The sequence below is a fragment of the Erpetoichthys calabaricus genome, chromosome 17, assembly GCF_900747795.2.
Source record: "Erpetoichthys calabaricus chromosome 17, fErpCal1.3, whole genome shotgun sequence".
Classification (NCBI taxonomy): domain Eukaryota; kingdom Metazoa; phylum Chordata; class Cladistia; order Polypteriformes; family Polypteridae; genus Erpetoichthys; species Erpetoichthys calabaricus.
The window spans coordinates 87,082,935-87,104,131 of record NC_041410.2 but is presented as its reverse complement, the minus strand read 5'-3'; the positions used below and the strand labels follow the sequence as shown (position 1 = coordinate 87,104,131).

Below are 21,197 nucleotides of genomic sequence, written 5' to 3'. Positions count from 1 at the left end.
CTTGGGGGTGCTGGAGCCAATTCCAGGCAGCATTGGGTGCAAGGCAGGAATAAAACCTGTGACAGGGCACCAATTCTTTTTATTGCTGGTGATGTTATATTTCAACCTTGTAGGTGAACCCAATGTAAGATTGTACTTGGGGGGAAATTGGTTGTTTGTTTAAAATAAAGGAATAAACTAAACGTAAACCGTGTTTACTTTTGATAGCCCTTGTATGCAGTATGCTTACTAATACGTATATTATTTGGTTGGTGCGTTTTTTTTTTGTTTTTGTACGATTGCTTGTTCCCATTCCCTTTGCAATCGTCTCGATTGGGGTTATAATCGGCCGTAATAAAAATTGTATTTTATCCAAGTTGCGCCATTTGTTCATTTATTAATTCGAAAGGGACATGCTTTGGGCTGAATGATTAGTCAACTCTAAACCCACCTTGTCGCGCTTGCTTTACATTTACGGGCGCGGCTCCCATCTACTCTGAGCCTCTGTACAAAGTCCAAGGAATCCTACAACAAAGGCAAATAAACTTAACAGGCTGATAGGAATAAACAAAACAATGCAGTAATACTTGGAGTTTCAGGGTTGATACTCCGAGCTGCTGAGGTACCAGACTCGCAATACTAGTGCAGAGGTAGCGCAGAGGTGACATCCACCCTCCCCGGTCCGACCCCCCGGCAGGATACTCCTTTGATTCGCGGCGATCCTCCCTACTCGGCCTCTGGGGGGTTGGCCACCAGCACAGGCTTGCCCCATATGCAGGTACTCATTGATTGGTATTTAAGGCGAGTAACTGCAGGAATGTACAGCACAAGCTTTGTTATTTTAAAAAAATGTACGCGCTGTTGGCGACCCTCATTGCAAGCGTGGCTATTGTGCCACTGCTTCTGCACTGGCTCTCTCCGTATTTTATCCAAGATTTCAGATATTTCATTATAGTAGTACGCAAAAGCTTCGAAGTCAAGTCGTACGCGCGCAGCGTTCCTTACTATTCCGTTTTGGACCGTTTTCTGGACATGGTCAACAAGCACCCGGACAAGCCTTACATTATCTTCGAGCATAAGACTTACACTTACAGGGATGTGGACAAGCAGAGTAACAAAGTCGCCAGGGTGTTGATGGAGCACGTCGGTGTGAAGCGCGACGACGTAGTGGCCCTCTTCTTGAGCAACGAGCCCGCCTTTATCTGGTTCTGGTTGGGTTCGGTCAAACTGGGCTGTGCGGCGGCGTTTCTCAATTATAATATTCGCGCCAAATCTTTGCTGCATTGTTTTGCCTGCTGCGGAGCAAAAGTGCTTATAGTTGGCTCAGGTAAGACTTTTATTTACCGGCGGGGCTGCTAGTGATTTAGACATGAACCATAACTTAATTAACTGATCACAAACACATATTGTGAACATAAAGGCACCGATGCCGCAGTCTGCCTGGGCAGAACTGAACTTGGCGCGCGGCTGTCACACTTTTACCTCTGAATTGCAACCGGCGCACTGGTTAGCTCTGCCCGCTGTAGATTCGAACCCCGGCCCGATAACGATTTTTTCCTTATACATGTAAGCGTGACACTTTACGTCAGCATAGTAGGAGGCATCAGGCTTGAACCCTCAGTCCTTTTCGACAATTTGGGCACAGTTACTGGAAAATTTGTATCAATTTAATCACAAATTGCCTGACAGTGTGCAAGATATTTTACGATAAACCAAAACGAGAGCGTGATTGCGGGCTCCTCGTGTCTTTTTTATTTAAAGGAACAGTTCTTTTTCTTGGGGGGGAAAAACTGCCAAGAGCAGAAAGCTGTGGAATGCGTGCTGACGTTTAGGTGCTAGGCAGTCGGCGAGGGTAAGACCGAATGAATGAAGGGGAAAAAAATAAAATATTTCAAATGGAAATAGGTGTCATAAAATCATGACACCTATTCCCATTTGATTGAAATATGCACTTCAACTCATGGAGTTCTAACGTTGTAATCTTTTGTTATTTCAACAAAAGTTTATTAAACAAAAAAAGTTGGATCTGCTTTATAAAATTGTGTTAATTGCTTCTATTTAATCGACTTCAGTTGCCCCGATTTTAACAAATGTGTAGATCTAATGTACAGCATTGCTAATTAGCCGATTATAAAGTTAAAAACAAAATCCTCCCTTTTTTTATTATTAGCCTTCCACCACATAGCAATATGTAGTCTTCAATCTACAAAAGCCAATACAAAGAGGCCATTTCAATTTAATTGAAATAAGTACTACTAACAAAACTAATGTGGAGATCCATCATTCTAAGCTTTTGTCATTACAATAGTTTATGGAAAAAAATAAGTTGTTGAAAATGCTTAATAAAATTGTTACCCGCATCAATTTAATAAGCCAAATGTGTACACTTTTTTTGCACTAGCCAATCATAAAGTAAAAACAAAAAGCAATCATTTTTAGTTTTATAATATTATATATATATATATATATATATATATATATATATATATAAAAAGACTCCATCCATATAGCAACAGTCTTCAGTCCACAAAACCCAACACAAAGAGGCCAGACACCACCTAATAACACATTACATCCATGACAAAAAATAATGTTACATAACCTGTCATCTTCACATGGAGGATGCACACATACTCTTGTGATGTACAGTGTGTAATTGGTTAGTCACATTTATTGGATCTACTTATTTCAAGTAAATGGAAATATATGTCATAATTGTATTAAGTATCTTCTAATATACAACACATGTGGACATCTAGCAGTCTAATCTTTTGTTATTGCAACAAGAGTTTATTAAAAAAAAAAAAAAAAGTTGGATCTACTTAATAAAATAATATTTCTATTTAATCTACTTCAGTTATCCTGATTTTAACCAAATGTGTAGATACATTTACATTTATTTGCTTAGCAGATGCTTTTATCCAAAGCAATTTACAAAAAAGGTAAACACTTGAGTAACATTAAGCTAGGGCCTGTTTGTTCAGCAAGTTTAAAAGGAGAGGTAACAAAAGTTGAATGCCACAAGTGAAGATGTAATAACTCATACATTTATAATCAAGATTACAATCAATAAAGCATTTAAAATTAACCATACAACCAAGAATATAAAGTATTGTAGCACAAAGCTTTTTTTTTTCTTTTCTTTTCAATTACACAGATATTCACATAAACTCAAAGTAAAAAAAAAATAGTCAATGAAATCAATTTTAGGTATTGTTTTTTCTTTGTGGAACCACCTTCCATTCATTCAGCAGTAGTCTTCAATCCACAAAAGCCAACACAAAGAAGCCGGACCCCAAACAACCAATTACACCCCAGAGTAAAATTAATGTTACATAAGTTTCTCATCTCACACATGGAGAATACACACATGCTCTTGTGATGTACAGTGTGTAATTGTTTTTCCAGATCTGTTGAATCTACCTAATTAAATTATGACATCTATTTCCATTTAATTGAAATAAGTAATAATAATACAGAACAAATGTGGAGATCCAATGGTCTAATCTTTTATTATTGCAACAGTTTATTGAAAGAAAAAAAAAAAAAAAAAGGTGTGGGATCTACTTAATAAAATTGATACCCTTTTCAATGTATTCATCTTAAGCTGCCCTAATTTAAACTAAGTGTCTAGATCTAATGTACATCTGATCATGAAGTAAAACACCACCCGATCACATTATTAGGTTTTTTTTTTTTTTACTTTTCTGAACCAGCTTCCATCCATAAAGCAGTATTCTTCAGCCCACAAAAGCCAACCCAAAGTGGCCAGACACCTAAATAATCAATTACAATCAAAAGTGTAAATAATGTTATATAGCTTCTCATCTTCACATGAAGAATACGCGTGCTCATGTGATATACTGTACGGTGTGTAATTGCTTTGCTAGATTATTGAAGAAACAGAAACCAAAAGCCACTTTCATTATTGTACATATATTTGGCAGTTAAAAAGGTATTGTTTATGTTGCAAAGGTCTGGAATTTGATGGACACTGCCCAAACAAGTGTAAATCCCCAAAACATTGGGGATAGGTTAGATAGACTTTATCATTCCAGAGGAAAATTTGTTTGAAGCAGAAAAGTACATAACATTAGCCATTCATACACAGATACAAGAAAATAAGGAAAGACACAACAAGTGAAAACTAGTGTTGTCATAAGCATACACAGTCACGAACAGTACAAAGAATAATACTTACCTATAATAGTATACAAAATCATTCAGAATTCAGCAGCATCTTTACAAGTAACATAATTCAAAATAGCTTTAGGAAAAAAGAAGTGTGTTGCTCTTTACCCTTGGGAACCCAAGCCAAATGACAAATCTGGAGCCTAATGGCAACAGCTGAAAGTCTGGAAGAAGAGGATGGTTATTGTCTGACAGGATTAAGTTTGCCTTCTTTCTAATCTGTTTGTGATACAGTGCAGTGACAGAGATCTGTGGTAAACCATTAGTTTTACTGCTAATTTTTACAGAAGAGAGTTAAAATAGTTTACATTCTTAATGCTGAGATTGCCAAACCAACATATAAAAGCAAATGTTGCAACAGATTCAATTAAAGACTTGTAGAAAAGTGTCATTACAATTTGTCCACTTTAAAATAATTTTGTCTTAAGAAAGAATATCAGTTTCTGACACATCTTACAAATTTGTTCTGTGTTGAGATCAAAAGTTAATCCCTTATGCAAATTAACCATTTTTTGCCAAAGAAATAACTAAAAAGCAGCACAGACAAACAATCTGGAAAAGAATCCCCCAGAATTGCACTCTGTCCAGGCCTATTTTTTCCCAATTGAAAAATGCTAAAAACTAAAAATTTAAAATAACCTGATTAAGGGAACATGTCCCCTTGGTAACATTACAGCATCATAATGTAATGCAAATAATAATTATATGGGTATGAAATTTGTTTGCTTTGTTTAAACTAAATTACTATTAAATCTGACAAAATTATGTCAATTTAGTTAGAAACAAATGCATTGATCTTACAAACTAATACATTTTCATTTGAATTAAGTTTAAGTTGCTGTATAATTACACATTTTTCAAAAATTCAATTTCTTAAATTAAAAACATGACAATTCTGAGTAAAGTCAACATAAAGCAATTGAGTAATGACAATATATCCTAGACATGATTTGTGTGATTGATGCTGGTTTTTGTAGCAATCATAGCTATTTAAGTCATTTTCATATAAATTATACTTACATAAGAACATAATTTGACAAATAAGAGGAGACCATTCAGTCTATGTAGCCTGTTTGTTTAGCTTTCCCAATATCTTATCCATATTTTTCTTAAAGGTTGTCAAAGTTTCTGCTTCAACTACATGTCTCAGTAGTTTGTTCCATAGTCCCACAACTCCTTGCATAAAGAGGTGCTTCCAGGCTTCAGTTTTACATGTACGACCCCATAATTTCCACTGATGTCCTCAAAGTACATGATTCACCTTTAAATTGAAAGAATGTTGCTGGATCTACTTTATAAATGCCTTTGAGGATTTGAAATACCTGGATTAGGTCCCCACACAGTCTCCTCTGCTAAAAGACTAAACAGGTTTAATTCTCCAAGTCTGTCATGGTGAGACATGTCCTTAAGTCCTGGGATGCAACAGGCCACTCTCCTTTTCACAGCTTCAAATGTTGCTATGTCTTTCTTGTACTGTGGTGACCAGAACTGCACACAATACAGTACTCTAGAATCAGTCTTACAAGTGCATTATGTAATTTGAGCATAACATCCCTTGACTTACGTAAATTCAATAGCTTTATATGATATAACCTAACATTTTATTTGCCTTTTTAATTGCTTCTGTGCATTGCTTACTCGATGAAAATGCTGTGCCAACATAAACCCCTAAATCCTTTTCAGAGGTTGCTTCCTATATGACAGTGTCTCCCATCTTGTATTTATAATTGATGTTTCTTTTGTCCACATGTAGTACTTTGCACTTTTTTTGCATTAAACTGCATTTTCCAGATGTTCGCCTAGTTCTGAATGTTTTCCAGGTCATTTTGAATTCTTTGTGCTGCCTCTTCAGGATCTGCCATCTCTTCAATTTTAGTGTCATCGGTGAATGACAAGTTTACTAACTATATCATAATCAATGTCATTAATATAAATCAGAAAAAGTAATGGTCCAGGGACAGACCACTGAGAGAGTCCACTGATGACCTTGCGCCATGTGGAGCATTCGCCTCTGATCTGTACCCTTTGTCTCCTCCAGTTAACCAACTAGAGATCCAGTTTTGTAGGGTACCTCTGATGCCTGCAGCTACTAGTTTCAGAATTAACCTTTGGTGTGGGACTGAGTTTTTTAAGCTTTTTGAAAGTTTAAAAATTAGTGATGTCAGAAAACAATGGGATTAATGATCTCTCAGTTAAAAGTCACAGAAAAGTAAAGTAATTCAGCCATTCATAAAATGCACTCAGTATGCACCAAGCTCAACCTAATTTAACTCATAATTGTTAATAGATCACTCATACTGTATCTTGTCTAAAATATACACAGGGCAAGATTCAGCCTGTAAGAGGTATAATAAAGCATCTGCATCTCTAGGTCATTTGTTTTGGGAATATCTTACACTTAAATCATTTTGGGGAAAAAAAGCCTGCATATGTTTAAGATTGTTTTGCTTTTAAAATTGCACCTAATGGCTTTCAGCAGTATTTGGAGCATTACAAAGATGGAATAATAGTGTACTATGAAATATCAGTTCAAATATCTCACACCATACTATTGGCAGGAACAATTAATTTGACCCAACTTGATGAATCCCAGACTACGTCTCTCACTAAGTGGGCAAGGAATGTTTTACATTATCTCTAACTAATTAAATTTAAAAACATTAAATAGTTTTTACTAGCATTCAGTACTTTTCACAACTTGGCAAGAGTTATTAATGTATTATATATATATATATATATATATATATATATATATATATATATATATATACACACACACACATATACATACATACATACTGGGCCTTTCTATTTTAGTTGCTGTTTAATTCTGTACAAAGAACCATTTTAAAATGGACTCCCTAGTCATAAAGCTCTCTTGTTCATGTGAGGAGTATAATGTTGAGTTTTATAGATTGCTTTTAAAGGGCCTTTATGGTACTTATTGTTTGATTGAGTTGTATTCTGTTACAACATTTTGTTTCTAAATAAAAGGATTAAAAAATAATTGGCAAAACAACGCTAATGAGGCAGTTAAAGTCTGTTCAGTTGTATGTGCAGAGTTTCAAAGCCTTCTAAGCAGATTTTTAAAGACTGTAAAGCTGTAAATCCTGTCTGAAACATGAAATGGGATGCTTAAGATACAGGCAGGACTCCATTATTATACTAACCTGCTTATCTGGTTTAGGTTCATAGGATGCCAGAGCCAGTCCTTAAGGCAGTCAGCAACACTAGAAAGAGTGCTACCACTCTGCCTAAAGCACTCGTTCATAATTGGACCAATTAAAAGTACCAGTGTAACAAAAGACTGGAATAATTTTGGGAATGTAAAGCGTCCAAAAAAAATAAAATAAATAAAGCAGGCCAACTCCACAGACAAGAGTTTATTAAAACAAACTTTAAACAAGACTATATAAAAACACAAATTATATTTTATAGAAAACTCAAATCAACTTAGCTGATGTATTTCTGTTTCATTGTTGGCATTTTCTGAAATCTTGTGGGAAGTATGGAATAACTCTAGTATAGTTAACAGTAAGCACTTATTTCTAAATGGTTTCCCTGAAACATTAAAAAAAAAAAATCACAATTGCTTTAATTAAAACATGTAGAATAACTATTATGTGTGCTTGGGACACCAAAGATTTGTTTTGAGGATTTACTTCAAAAATGTATCTATACATGCCATATCTTGTGTCACACTTATAAAAGTTTCCCCACTGTATGCATCCTCAAAAGAGGACTTTTTTTTTTTTTTTCAAGAATTGTATAATGAAGTTGTCTCATGAACTATTTTTTGACCTTGACCTTGTTTCTTTTTTTTTTTTTACAGCATGGCCTTCATGCTTATTACTAAACAGAATAGTCTATGTCAAGGGCTAGATCCTGTCTCGTGCCTGTTGCTGCTGGTAGAGACATTGGCTCCACTTGATCCTGCCCAGAAAAATGCAGTAGATATATGAATGAACTTGACTGGTTGCACAGCATTTCTTGCAGATACCTCATCGTCCTCGTTTGACTATTGTCATGTATTTTCTGTACTTCTGTCTCAATCTACTATCCACCATTTTGATTGTTTTTTGATAAGTATTATGATTTAGCTCTGCTAATCCTAGATAACAATGGTGTACTGACTCTCATGCACCATGATTTGCAATTCCAGAAAATTCTATGTGAAACAGTCAGGGATTGATTACGTTATATTTTTTTCATTGTGACTAATGACACTAGAAGTCCAGAAGTAATCGTCACCAATATAAATTTCATGAAGTTAAAATAAAATCAAATCTATCTTCTAAATCACTTATCCATTTCGGGTTAGTGGAGTGTCGGAGTCTCATTTATAAAACTTTCTGTGAAGATATGCATACGCCAAACGAAAACAAAAAATGAGATTTATATAATCTGGCGTATGCGCATTTCTATGGAGTTTACCTTTATAAATCACAACCATCTTGTAAATGTGAATAAGTAAACATGCCTTGTTCCCTGCCTGGTTGCCGCCCTGAAACAACTGTGCATGGAGTATGCTAATCAACCTCATACATCTACAGTCATAATGCTGTAGAACTTCATTAGCTGGTAGAGCAGCCACCCTCCTGATCGTATGAGACACTGTCACCTGCATTCGAAGAGTGGAAACCAATGATGCACTTAGCAACTGACCGTGCAAGAGTATGCCCAGCATTGTAGTGCCTCTCCTTTGCATTCTGAGGGTCACGGAAAGGCTAAGGGCATCAGTGTCTGAGTGGGTAGTCATTGTCACCTGACACGTGTAATGACATGGCTGTTACAATGAATAGTATGGGCCATATGGAAAACTAAAGGTTCAGCCAGTTACCTTACCAACAAGCCAACCATCATATACTGTCCATTCACATCTGCCAATGCTACTTTGCCACAAAATAAATGAATTGTGGGTTGACTCAGGCCACTGAGCTGCGACATTTGTCAGTCTCATACCATCACAGATGTTGTGCAATAACGGAACATAACTGCTCGTGGTTAAAAGCTTCATTACCACTAGCTGTCCTAGCTAGGTCCAGTTATTTGCTCTGATTATGTTGGGAAAACCAGACACTGCTACAAATTGCCCTTTTATGTTAACAATTTTTTATGTAGGGGGAAAAACATGTGATGTTTATGCATGTACAGCCACCCCAAACAGAAACTGAAAGTGGCTCCTCATCGTTGGTTTAATGGGTTTCACCATAGTAGGCATACCATATTTCCCCAACGATAAGCTGCCCCACATTCAGGCCGCCCCATTCTATAAGCCGCAGAAAATGCTCATTTATGTTTTAAAACTCTGATAAGCCGCCCCATGTTATTAGCCGCGGTGTTACTGAATTTATCAATCTGAAGTAAAAGCATCTAATATGGCATGCCCCTGTAGGCCTTTACAACTCTATAGTGACATTATAGCTGAGCGTGAACAATTAAATTTATAAAATTTTTGTACTTCCCGATATCATGCCGCAACGCAAGTCCTACACTGCAGAATTTAAGCTCCAGGGGCCTCATGTATAACGCCGTGCGTAGAACTCACACTATAACATGGCGTAAGCACAAAAGCGGGATTGTGCGTACGCACAGAAAAATCCAGATGCAGGAATCTGTGCACACGCATACTTTCACGTTCTTCCACTACATAAATCCCGATCGGCGTGAAAAGTAACGCACGTGCACGCGCCTTCTGTCCCGCCCCAACTCCTCCCAGAATTACGCCTCTTTCAATATGCAAATCAATATAAATAGCCTTCTGTGAAAAGACAATGGGAAAAGCACGGGGAAAATATAAGAATTTCAGCGAATACCAAGTGGAGGAAAAGGAAAAACGTACTATTTGTTGGTTTAAGCAGTGGTATAATCAACAAAAGAAAGTTGATCGAGTGACAGAGTGTCAGAGAAACTCGAAGGCTCAACTTCACAAAGTCGCACAGTGCCCGAAATAAAAAAGAAATCACATATCAAAGTCGCCATGAAAAGGCGAGTCGTAGCCCACCGTCTGAGTGTCATATGAAAGCTTATCAGGGTACAGAAAAAAAAATAGGCACACAGTGGGAAAAAAGCACGAAATGTCAACTTTAATCTCGAAATTTCACGTAGTTTATTTTGCCATTAAAGTAGAACATCATAAACTTCATTTTAAAATCGTTTATTTTACTAGTTTCTCAAGTAGCACGTTAAATGCTTTGTTCTGTATTTGATCTTCTTTGTGCTCTATGTATATGAATCACTACGTGCTTCCGTTCTCTCTCTTTCTCCGACACAGAATCCATTTCATTCGTGATATTACAGCTCTCTGAATAATTAAAATACTGACATGTATACGTGATATCATTTTCATGATGATAGGAATGAAAGCATGTTATTAAACATGGGAACACGGTGGCGCAGTGATTGTTCATATCTCACGCAAGAGGCTTGCTGCGCCATGTGCGACCTTCGATGAAATAATTTATTACAGAAGTACTGTCTCTTTCAAACGTACTAACCTCCAATTCCTGTCCTTACTTTTCTTTCTCCAAATGACCAATCGCCACACAATCAGCTCTGTAATAGACGTTAAGCCATCTGTAAGCTTAGAACGCCGATTCTTCAAAACTTTTAAGGAACATCGAAATATCTTCGTAGTACATGTTTAATTATTCTATCCGTCTATCTTTCCAGTGTCGCGTCAGCGCAAGAATACAACGCAATGCAGGAACAATCCCTGAGCTAGCTAGCGCTGCGGCACCGTGTCCTCACATGTTTAATTATTAACAATACAGATTATTTAAATGAAGTTAAAGTTTTAGCTGTATAATATAATCAACATATTTTGCTGCATTTCATCTTAAAAATGAATACCGTCATCATATGTAAATACGCACTTTATAAAGTGGCGCAGGTTGTGCAATATTATAACTGTAGTGCAAGTTTACAGTGAGGCAATTGTACTTATAAGTAAACAGTTATATAAGGAGCACTTGATGGACTGATTGAGTGCGTTTAGAGTTCTTGGGATGAAACCTTTTCTAAACCGCGAAGTCCGTACTGGGAAGTCTCTATAAAGCGTTTTGCCATGGCTCAGGCAGCGTCTGCTTCATGCTGTATACCGATATTTCAGCTGCTGCTGTGATTCCCCACTCAGATACAGTGATATAAATACTCCAAGTAGTGCAGCGAGAGTAATATGGAAAAAGATGATCTGCTGTGGCAACCCTTAACGGGAGCAGCTGAAAGAAGAAGAAGATGCAGTGAGAGTTACAACGCTAAAGCAGTTATGGTATTTGGAATACTATGGCTATTCCCTGGACCATTATATTGCTGCAGGTTAATTACAATCAGATGCATTACACTAATACACAATATGCAGTTAGTTTCAGTGTATTTATAAAGCAGCGTCAGGAATGTGGATCTAAGAAAGAAAGGTGATCACACAGGAACAGTAGCACTGCTTTGACGCTGGGTGCCGCCAGTCTGCAAAACCGATCGGAGAAATTGTGTATGCCAAGGTATGAGTTACCGTGGAAATGTGCGTGGCTTTATGCCAAGTTTAGGTTTTATACATCGCGATTTGAGCGTGGAAAGGTTCGTACGCAACATTTCTGTGCGTACGCACCGTTTATACATGAGGCCCCAGGTCATTGCTTTCGCAAAAGAAAACGGCAATCGTGCAACTGGACGCAACTTTGAAGTAGATGACAAACAAGTGAGAAATTCACAGAAAGATGAGGAAGCTTTGCATGTACTTCCACCACGTAGGTGTGCAAGGCATACAAGGGAAGCAAAATGGCCAAACTTGGAGAAGCAACTTAAAGAGTGGATTCTCATGCAGTGTGAGAACAATCGGATAGTTTCAACAATATCCATCAAAATGAAGGCACGAGGAATGGTGACTGAAATGTTTTTTGATAGGCCGCCCCATTTAAGCAAGCCACACCCAATACGCTGGTTTGTAAAATTAATGTACAAGCCGCGGCCTATCGTTGGGGTAATGGAGTGAAGCTTGGCTGAAATATTCCTTACCTTTTGGCCAATCCCCTGCAAAGTGACAACAGGTAGCCTATATAAACTGTTGGGGGGAAAAAAAGCGTTCGGGGGGGGCATTATCCTTTTTAAAAGGGAGCTAAAATAGAGTTCTGTATATTATATTTATTATAATCCAGAGAGCATTTCAACAGAACTTGCCTAAACCAGGAACTCATGTCAGATGTTGCTAGGGTTAAAGGTAGTCTGAGGCCTATCCTAGCAATAAAAGGCAGGAAATAGTCCCAAACAGGACATCAGTATAGGCACCACTCATGCACATGCTGACAAAGGAACAATTTGGAATCAGACTCTACAGAGACAACAAGTTGGCATGGGTTTCAAACCCAGGATGTTTGATCTGTGAGGCAGCAGTGCTAACCACTGTATGAAAGGCAGTATAATATTAGGTGCTTTAGAAATGGAGCGGAATGAAGTTTGCATATTCTTTGTGTGCATGTGTTGGATTTCTTCCTTGAAAATTGTTATTTTTGAAATTGACAATCAAATTAGAAGCTCTGATATTTTTTATTATGAATCATCAGATTAAAAAATCTACAATTTAGTGAACTCCTTTTTAAAAATTCCCTTTTCAAAAAAAAGTTATAAATATTAGTTAAAATATTTTCTAATTTAGTGTATTAATCTAAGTATTGTATAAATCTAAGTATTGTAATATGACTGTGTTGTACTGTAGCATTTTAAGTACATGTGGTTCAAATCCCAAGCCTGATCATTGCCCGTGTGGCATTTGCACATTGTCGTATGTGTCTGGAAGACCCAATACCTAAATGTCAGATGGTTGCCAGTCAGGCATTTTTCAGATACTATATTATGCAAAAAAATGTCAACATCATTAAAATAAATGTTAGACGTCGACAATTTATAAATACACAACCTCCAATTGTCAAATTTGATAATGACTGATACGATTTATCAAAATAATATTAAGAGGATAAAATTAGGGGTACTGTACAAAGTATTGCACAAAGTAACAAATAAAACACTGATACACTTTATATTTGGCCTACATTAATGGGTTTACAACCCATATATTCAATTCAGTTTGTTTTTGTATTGTTGTCTTTCCTATGTACAGGCAAAAATTGCTGTGACAAGTTCTCAGGTAAAATGCAACTGTACACATTACAAATTACTAATTACATAATGAGCACAAATAGATTTTATTAAACAGAAAGAAAAACAAAGTGGTTTGATACTAATTAATATAAATGGAGAGCAGTAATATCTGTCCATTTAGTAATTGTTGAACTATGGCAACATAGAACATATTTTACTAAGGTTGCTTCTGATTTGTTTTACCCTCGCTCTTCCACTCATTTCATGTCAACATACCTCTATAAATGTATTCTTTCCTTTTTCTCACTCTCCTTGCTAGAAAGAGTTTGTCTCCACCTCTAAAGTACTGAGTTCACAATATTGCTTGTGGAAGTAGTCATTTATATCACATATTGTTTTTTCCACTAGAGTTAGCTCCATTGTCAGGGGGAGCCCCTAAAATATAAAAGACTAAGTTTTACTTTTGGTCATTTATTTACATACCCATTGTTGATAATACTACAGGGTTTTAAAATTTTCTGCAGTCTGAGGCTGATAGCATTCTTGTAAAAGGTTCATATAAAAGCAGCTAAATTCTGATGAACCAACATTGATGTGAATTATATTGTATTGTATTATATATTGTGACCTGACTTTGAGAAAATTATTAGTGTGTCCAAATCTAAATTATTTTGTTTTATAGTTCTATGATCTCCATTGGCACTTTGAAAACTGTTGAAATTCACTTCAAAATTCACCTACAGAAATAGGTAAAGATAATAACTAGGCAAAACCTTTCATGAACTGGTGCAAGTAACCACTGATCATCAGATTAGCAATAAAGAAGTCCTGCAGTCATCAGCTTTGTCAGTAATGAATCCAGCACTCCATAATTTAGCTGTAAATCATGTTCAGCAGAGCACTATTAATAGTCCTTGTATTTCCAATGAATAGTAATAATGAAAATAAATATACTTTAAGTGTATTTTATTTTACTTACCACAATTAAAGCTGCAAACAAGATATTTTAACCAGCAAAAAAAAAAAAAAAAATTAACTGCACCTTAAAAAGAAGGTTATCAACTATCCATTAATTTTTAGAAATGAGCTTTAACCTCAGACCTTTAGGAAGGACTAATATATTAAATACGAGAAGATAGTAATTTAAGTTTGAAGGACACCCCCTTGTAAGAGTAAAGCACCCACACTGTATTCTGCATTCCAAAGACTGGGAATGGTGTTTGTTACAAGTATCAAATTAAAAATGTAGGTCAGGGGTCTAGCCATTCATTCTGAAGTAGGCATTTGGTTCTTAAGACTATTTTCACTGTCTTTTTATCTTCTCATAGTTTCTCACTTTGTTTTCATAGATTAATACAAGGGAAAAATTCTGGCTAAGAATGTAACAATAAATAAGTTGGTATTATTAGGGAGTTATTTGACTTATCTTTAAGGAGGGATGCATTAAGAATCCCAGTGATTTATTCTCACAGTAAAGGGACATTAAAATATGGAAGAGACTCACAGGTTTATTGAATAAAATTTCTTGCTTTCTTTAGCTGGATAACATATTACAACAAAAATACTGTAGCTGTTAACCAAACAAAAGTTAAATGGTCATCACTTGATAGCAAAATGTTGTTTATTTTAAAATACATTGCATTTTAAATGCTATTTGAAACTCTCCTTAACAAATATATGAAAATAATAACTTGATAGCTTAATAACTCAGACTTTTCAATATCAAAGTCAACCACATAGTATTCACTTTTATAAATAGATTTGTTTTTTCTATCAACAAGCAATATTTGTACTGTATAAGGAGGAAGTTATACTTTTGTGTTAAATGTTTGCATCACCAATCAACATCTTCTGCTAAAGACATTCGTTCAGGTGCTTTAAGATACACTAATAGTCAGGATGGCATTCACAAAGGCAAAACATTTCAAAAGATACTGGGTGTGCCAGATTTTTGAAATTTTCTGTTTCAATTTAAAATAGACACCTTCAAATCATATATCAATACTTTTAACTCATCCCAAATACCTATTCCTGTCAGCTCTTTGTTCAAGCTTCTCTCTCCGTCTTTCTAATGGCCTCCTATTTTGGCTCAGGACCTGCTCAGAACTCTCCTTCTGACTTACTGACTAACCTGGCTCCATTTCTTTTTACAAATTGTCCTAATTCATCTTCTGCTTACCTATTAAGTGTTCTACAGCTGTCCAAGCTAGAAATACATTCAAATTTCCACATTCTTGTTCCTAATATGCCCTTAACCATCAAAACTGCTTCTAGTCTTTTGATGTTAAGATATCCCTTGAAGATCCAGTTCTTCACAAAGCACTTTAAGACTTGTATAACTTCCTACTCTTTTCATATTTTGACCAGAACAACATTTATTTTTTACCTTTGTTATTTGTCATTTTGTTTTCTGGAATTAACTACATTTGTTACTGTATGCATTACCTTAAACGTGTTCAGTTATGCAATTAAAATACTTTTCTTGCCGAATCTTCTACTGTGTTATTCATATCAATTTATATTTTGTGTCACCTTGGGAAAAAGAATTGTTAATAATTTTAGAAAGGCAAGACTCTGCTCTGCAGAGTTATTGACAACAACAGAGTTAATCAGATACTGAGGATGGTTAGTTGACCCACAGATTTCTGCCCTTCACTTTCAGCAGTGTTATATACGCTTAGAGGTAGGACCAACTTGTGTACGTTCAGGCACACAAGACACTCACTTACGCAATGAATTAAATTGGAGGCATAAATTCTTCTTTGGCAGTTACAGTGAAAAAATAATCATTATTTAATAGGAATGAGTGAAATGTTCCCTGATCTAATTTGTATGATATAGGCAGGATATTTGTAATAGTTTAATACTGTACCTTTAAAGTGACTGGCGCTAGATTCTGTATTGAGAGGGCTGGAGTGGTTGCTAGTTTTTATTCCTTTGTACTCATGGGTAGTTCTGCCTAATATCTGCAACATTTTATTAATCAGATTTTTGCTTTTTATTTTCAGTACTTGGTTTTAAAGCTTGCATTTCCCTTAAACAAACTTGTTTATCAAATTTAACTTCAGCATGTAGATGTGTATTCCTTCTCGGATGGTCTCAAGTATTTCTTAGTGGGGTGTTCTTTTATTTCTGTTTAAATACCAGTTCTCCTGGTAATACTTTCAATAATTAATATAAAAACACACATGCATGTTATATAATATCTTAAATATAAGCAGTTATTTTGATATTTAGGCCTTTTTATCAGCAATTCTTGAACTAGTTCTGCAGAAAGAATTGTCTGCAATAACATCAGCAAGACCAAGGACCTATTAACCTTTTGACGCTCCAAACAGCCCCTTTGCCTCAACACTATTCAGGGAGTGGGTGTAGAAGTTGTGCATTGCTACAAGTTCTTAGCATCAGTGACAGGTTCTCATAACACAGAAGAAGTATACAAGACAGGGCAGAGCAGGCTCATTTTTCTTAAGAGACTGTATTCCTTTAATTTGTGGAACAACATCCATTACTGTATATGTGCTATAACTCTGATGGCCAGAACAGTTTTCGGTGCTGTGGTGCTAGGCCAGTAGCATCACTTTAAGAGGCCCACCAAATTAACAACTTCATTAAGCGCAGGCTCAGTTATCAGACAGACTTATGACCCCCTTGAATTAAAGAATGAAGATAAAACAACTGAATGCCATTATGAACGATGCTGCACATGCTGTCTCTGGATACACTAACACTGAGGTCTTTCAGCCAACAAATTATTCAGCAAAAGTGTGTCAAGAAATGCTACGAGGGCTCCTTTATACCAACAGCAATACATCTGCATAATACATAATTGGGATTGAGACTGCCATGTCAGAAATGTTCTTTCTTTTTAGTCATTCTGGTGTGTGTGTGTGTTAATTTATTTATGCAATGAGCTTCTGTCTATTTCTAGAAGTCATCATGTGTAATTTAAAAAAAAAAAAAAAAAATTACACTCACATATTTTGAGCAGAGGTCGCCAACTCCAGTCCTATAGGACCACCGTGGCTGCAGGTTTTCATTCTAACTCTTTTTTTAATGAGTGCCCTTTTTGCTAATTAACTTCTTGTGAATTCACTTTAATTGAATTGCTTTCTTAAGATTTGTTCCCTTGAATTTCTTCATCGTTCCTCTGAATTGCATCATTTCTTTCCTTAAAAGGCACCCAAACAGAAATGAAATGTGAAGTGAGTGAGCCAACAGAAGACCAACTACGTCAGGACTTCAAACTCCAATCAATTTCACTCCAACCAGCTGCTTAATGAGGCGCCGATTCTTGTTGTTAATTAACTCGTTCTTTAATTCCATGACTCTTGTGGTGCAATAGCAGACATTTCCGAAACTGCTGATTGTCTCTTTCTAAGAGCACCATTAAAATGTTTTGGGGACCGGATCAGATAGACACTCCTGAGACCTTCATCTTTCTTTATTTTCAGATATTGTATGATGGACACAGTTTGCTGGTCCTGTTTTGGCTCATTTTATATCTCATTATTGTTTGGCTGCTAATTAAGAAAAAAGAAACAATTAAGGGGTCTGAGTCTTCAAGAGCAAACCAATTAAAATTAGTTCAAAAGAAGTTAATTAGCAGAAAAAATAGGTCACTCATTTAGAAAAGGATTGGAATGAAAACCTGCAGCCACGGTGGTCCTCCAGGACCAGAGTTGGTGACCCGTGTTTTAGAGCACTGATTATAGTCCCCTGTGTGGGGCCTTCATAACACTGAGATGCACCTTTATGAAATTCTGCACAGACAGCGAAAAAGGCCAAGAATAGGACCCAGTCTCTTGTGCCATCATGTTGCTTTCAAGAAATAAATGTTTGATACAAAGAGAACATTATTTTCTTACCAAACTCCAGCCCTAGATTCAAATCTACATGTATTTTATATATAATTTACCTTTCTCATAGTGTTTCTGTTGGTTTGTTTCCCTGGTACAATATTACATATATGCTGACAGTTTAATTCACAGATCTTAATTGTATCTGAATTAAACATGGCCCATAATTATGTTAATGCTTTGTAACAGAAAATAAATAAATCAAAATGAGATGACAACTTCTCATTGAAACTAGGCAGGGTGCAACATGTTTAGTTGCTTGAATTTAAAAAACAATATTCCTTTGCTTGAGAAAAAGAAAAAAGAAATGTGAGTTAAATTAGGAACTAATTTAAAATTGTATAATGAAAATAAACAATAATTACTCTTATAGATGAAAGGATAGGGTCAGTTCTATCCCTAAATACTTTGGCCTTCCTTGAGCAGATACATACTTTTGAAAGAGCCTTTTTAAAAAAAAAAAAAAAAAAAACCTAATTAGAATTAATGCTGACATGGACTGAATGGTCTGCTTTCATTTGTCAGATTCCTTGTGTTCATACAAGAGGTAAACACTTGTCATTGTTATATACAGTGCTTTGCAATCAATCGCATGCCATTTTGAAAAAAAGGTTCAAAAGCCAGCAACACAAATTCCCCGTTTACATCCACAGAGCGCACTATCACACATACTCATTCTTGATAATACCAGGCTAAATGTGACACACCAATTATAGTAATATGTACTGTACATCTGTAGGATGACAATAATGCTCATGCAGAAAACGCGACACAAACTGATTAGGTCAGGGATCAAACTGAGGCCTTTGCAGCTGTGAGGCTTCTTCTATAACCACCATACAGCTCTTGCTGTTGGCATACAGCTATGAAATGAACTGCCTCTTTCTCATGCACAAGAATGTAGCAGATCAGTTAAATATGCTTTGTCACATTTTCATTTCTTCTTTCAAAGTGCATATGTTGAAAAATATACATTCTTTACTTTTGTTCAGTTGTCACAGTACATTCTTTAAGCCTGCTATTATCCTGCAGAGGTCTCTTCCATCTTACTGTATGCTAGCACATGTATAAAACTCATGGGGATTCTGAGCCTTTTTTTACGTTTCCCGTTTAGGGGCTTGCTGGTAGCACATTTAGCCAGGGTCTATGTACTGGCATCTGTTAAGTGTAACTGATATTTTATGATCCTTCTGTCTTTAGAGGGAAGCAGCAAACTGCTCGATTGCTTAGCTGCAGAGATCACATATCATTATCTTGCCTGAAATATAAATACAGTGCAGAACCGCTGCCAAAATGGAAGTGTAACCCCTGAAATATTGTGAATAAAGCTAAATAGAAAATTGTATCTTAAAACTGAAGAAGTTATCACAAATGTCATATCAAATGCTACTGAACTAGAAGAGCTGCATTTGCATTATGTCTTAAAATAAGTATAAGCCCTAAACAAGTCTGGTGGCCTCACATGCACGCTGTTGCACATATACACTTTGCCCTTCAAAAGTCACTTGTTATTTTGAGTGTTTATTAGTTATTCCAAGTTTCCGGGGTTTGTGATTTTCAAAGTGAATGTACTGTCACTGGGCGGCACGGTGGCGCAGTGGGTAGCGCTGCTGCCTCGCAGTTGGGAGACCTGGGGACCCGGGTTCGCTTCCCGGGCCCTCCCTGCGTGGAGTTTGCATGTTCTCCCCGTGTCTGCGTGGGTTTCCTCCGGGCGATCCGGTTTCCTCCCACAGTCCAAAGACATGCTGGTTAGGTGGATTGGCGATTCTAAATTGGCCCTAGTGTGTGCTTGGTGTGTGGGTGTGTTTGTGTGTGTCCTGCGGTGGGTTGGCACCCTGCCCAGGATGGGTTCCCTGCCTTGTGCCCTGTGTTGGCTGGGATTGGCTCCAGCAGACCCCCGTGACCCTGTGTTCGGATTCAGCGGGTTGGAAAATGGATGGATGGATGGATGTACTGTCACTACTTGTACACACATTTTCATTTCACCCTAATGTGTTACTTTTCACCCTTTCTTATTTTATTCTATATGTATGATAATTCAGTACTTGCTCTTGCCTTGTATATCACCATTGCTGTGTATTTTGTTTTGAAATTGTATCCCCTTAGCTTTTTTTGGATTTTTAAAGCTCAGTTTGACACATACTGTGTAAAAATCAGTCAGTTATACTATAAATGTATTCCTGGTGCATTTCTTCTATTTGGTGATCCTTTCATTTTACTTTTTAATTGGTAAAGTTGATTACAAGTATTGTAATTACAATATATGTTATTTTATAATCCTGTTATAAACTACCTATTATAGTCTTAATGAGATAAGTATTCAGACCCTTAGTTCAGTACACTTCCAGCTTGGAGTCTTCTTAGGTAAGTCTCTACAGGCTTTGTGTACCTGGAGTAGGGCAGTTTATCCCATTCATCTTGGCATATCCTCTCAAACTCTGTTAGATCAGATGGGAATTGTCTGTAAACTGTTATCTTCAGGTCTCTCCTCAAACATTCTTTGAGGTTTAAGCCGGGACTTCTGTGTAAACTCTGGATCAGGTTTTCCTCAAGGACCTTTTTATATTTGGCTGGATTTGCCAGTTTTGCCTAATTATCAAGTCAAATCAATCTCCAACACTTTAATTTATAATCATACAAAGTCCAGAAATGCAGGACTGCTTATTGCCTTTAGACAGTAGCTGATATACTTGTGCATTCAAGTATATCAAAATCTCTACAGGAAGCACATTTTGATGTCTGACTTTTTGTTTTAACAGAATTCAAGTCTACAGTTGAAGAGGTGCTGTCTGAACTCAGAGAACAGAATGTTACTGTCTATTTCATTGATGATGGATCCATAATGCCAGGCTGTATAAATCTGAGTGGCAAAATAAATCAAGCCTCAGATGAGCCTATACCTCAGTCACAGAGAAAAGATATTACATCTAAGAGCACCGCTGTATATATCTATACCTCGGGGACCACAGGTGAGGAGACTTCTCTGTCCTTTAGAAACAAAGAGACCATTTTCAATGCAGTCTCATAGCAAACAAGCTGGAATCACCAGTGTGATATTTCAGTCTTATTTTGTAG

General features: G+C 36.5%; 1 protein-coding gene across 1 annotated transcript in view; it reads left to right on the top strand.

The window, feature by feature from the left end:
* The first annotated feature begins 779 nt into the window (after positions 1–779).
* Positions 780–21,197, top strand: part of LOC114667325 (long-chain fatty acid transport protein 2-like) — a 50,527-nt gene continuing 30,109 nt past the window's right edge. Inside the window, exons 1-2 of the mRNA XM_028822594.2 lie at positions 780–1,306; positions 20,882–21,091. Coding sequence (XP_028678427.1) covers positions 829–1,306; positions 20,882–21,091 — 688 coding nt within the window. The 5' untranslated portion in view covers positions 780–828. The remainder of the gene's footprint in view (positions 1,307–20,881; positions 21,092–21,197) is intronic.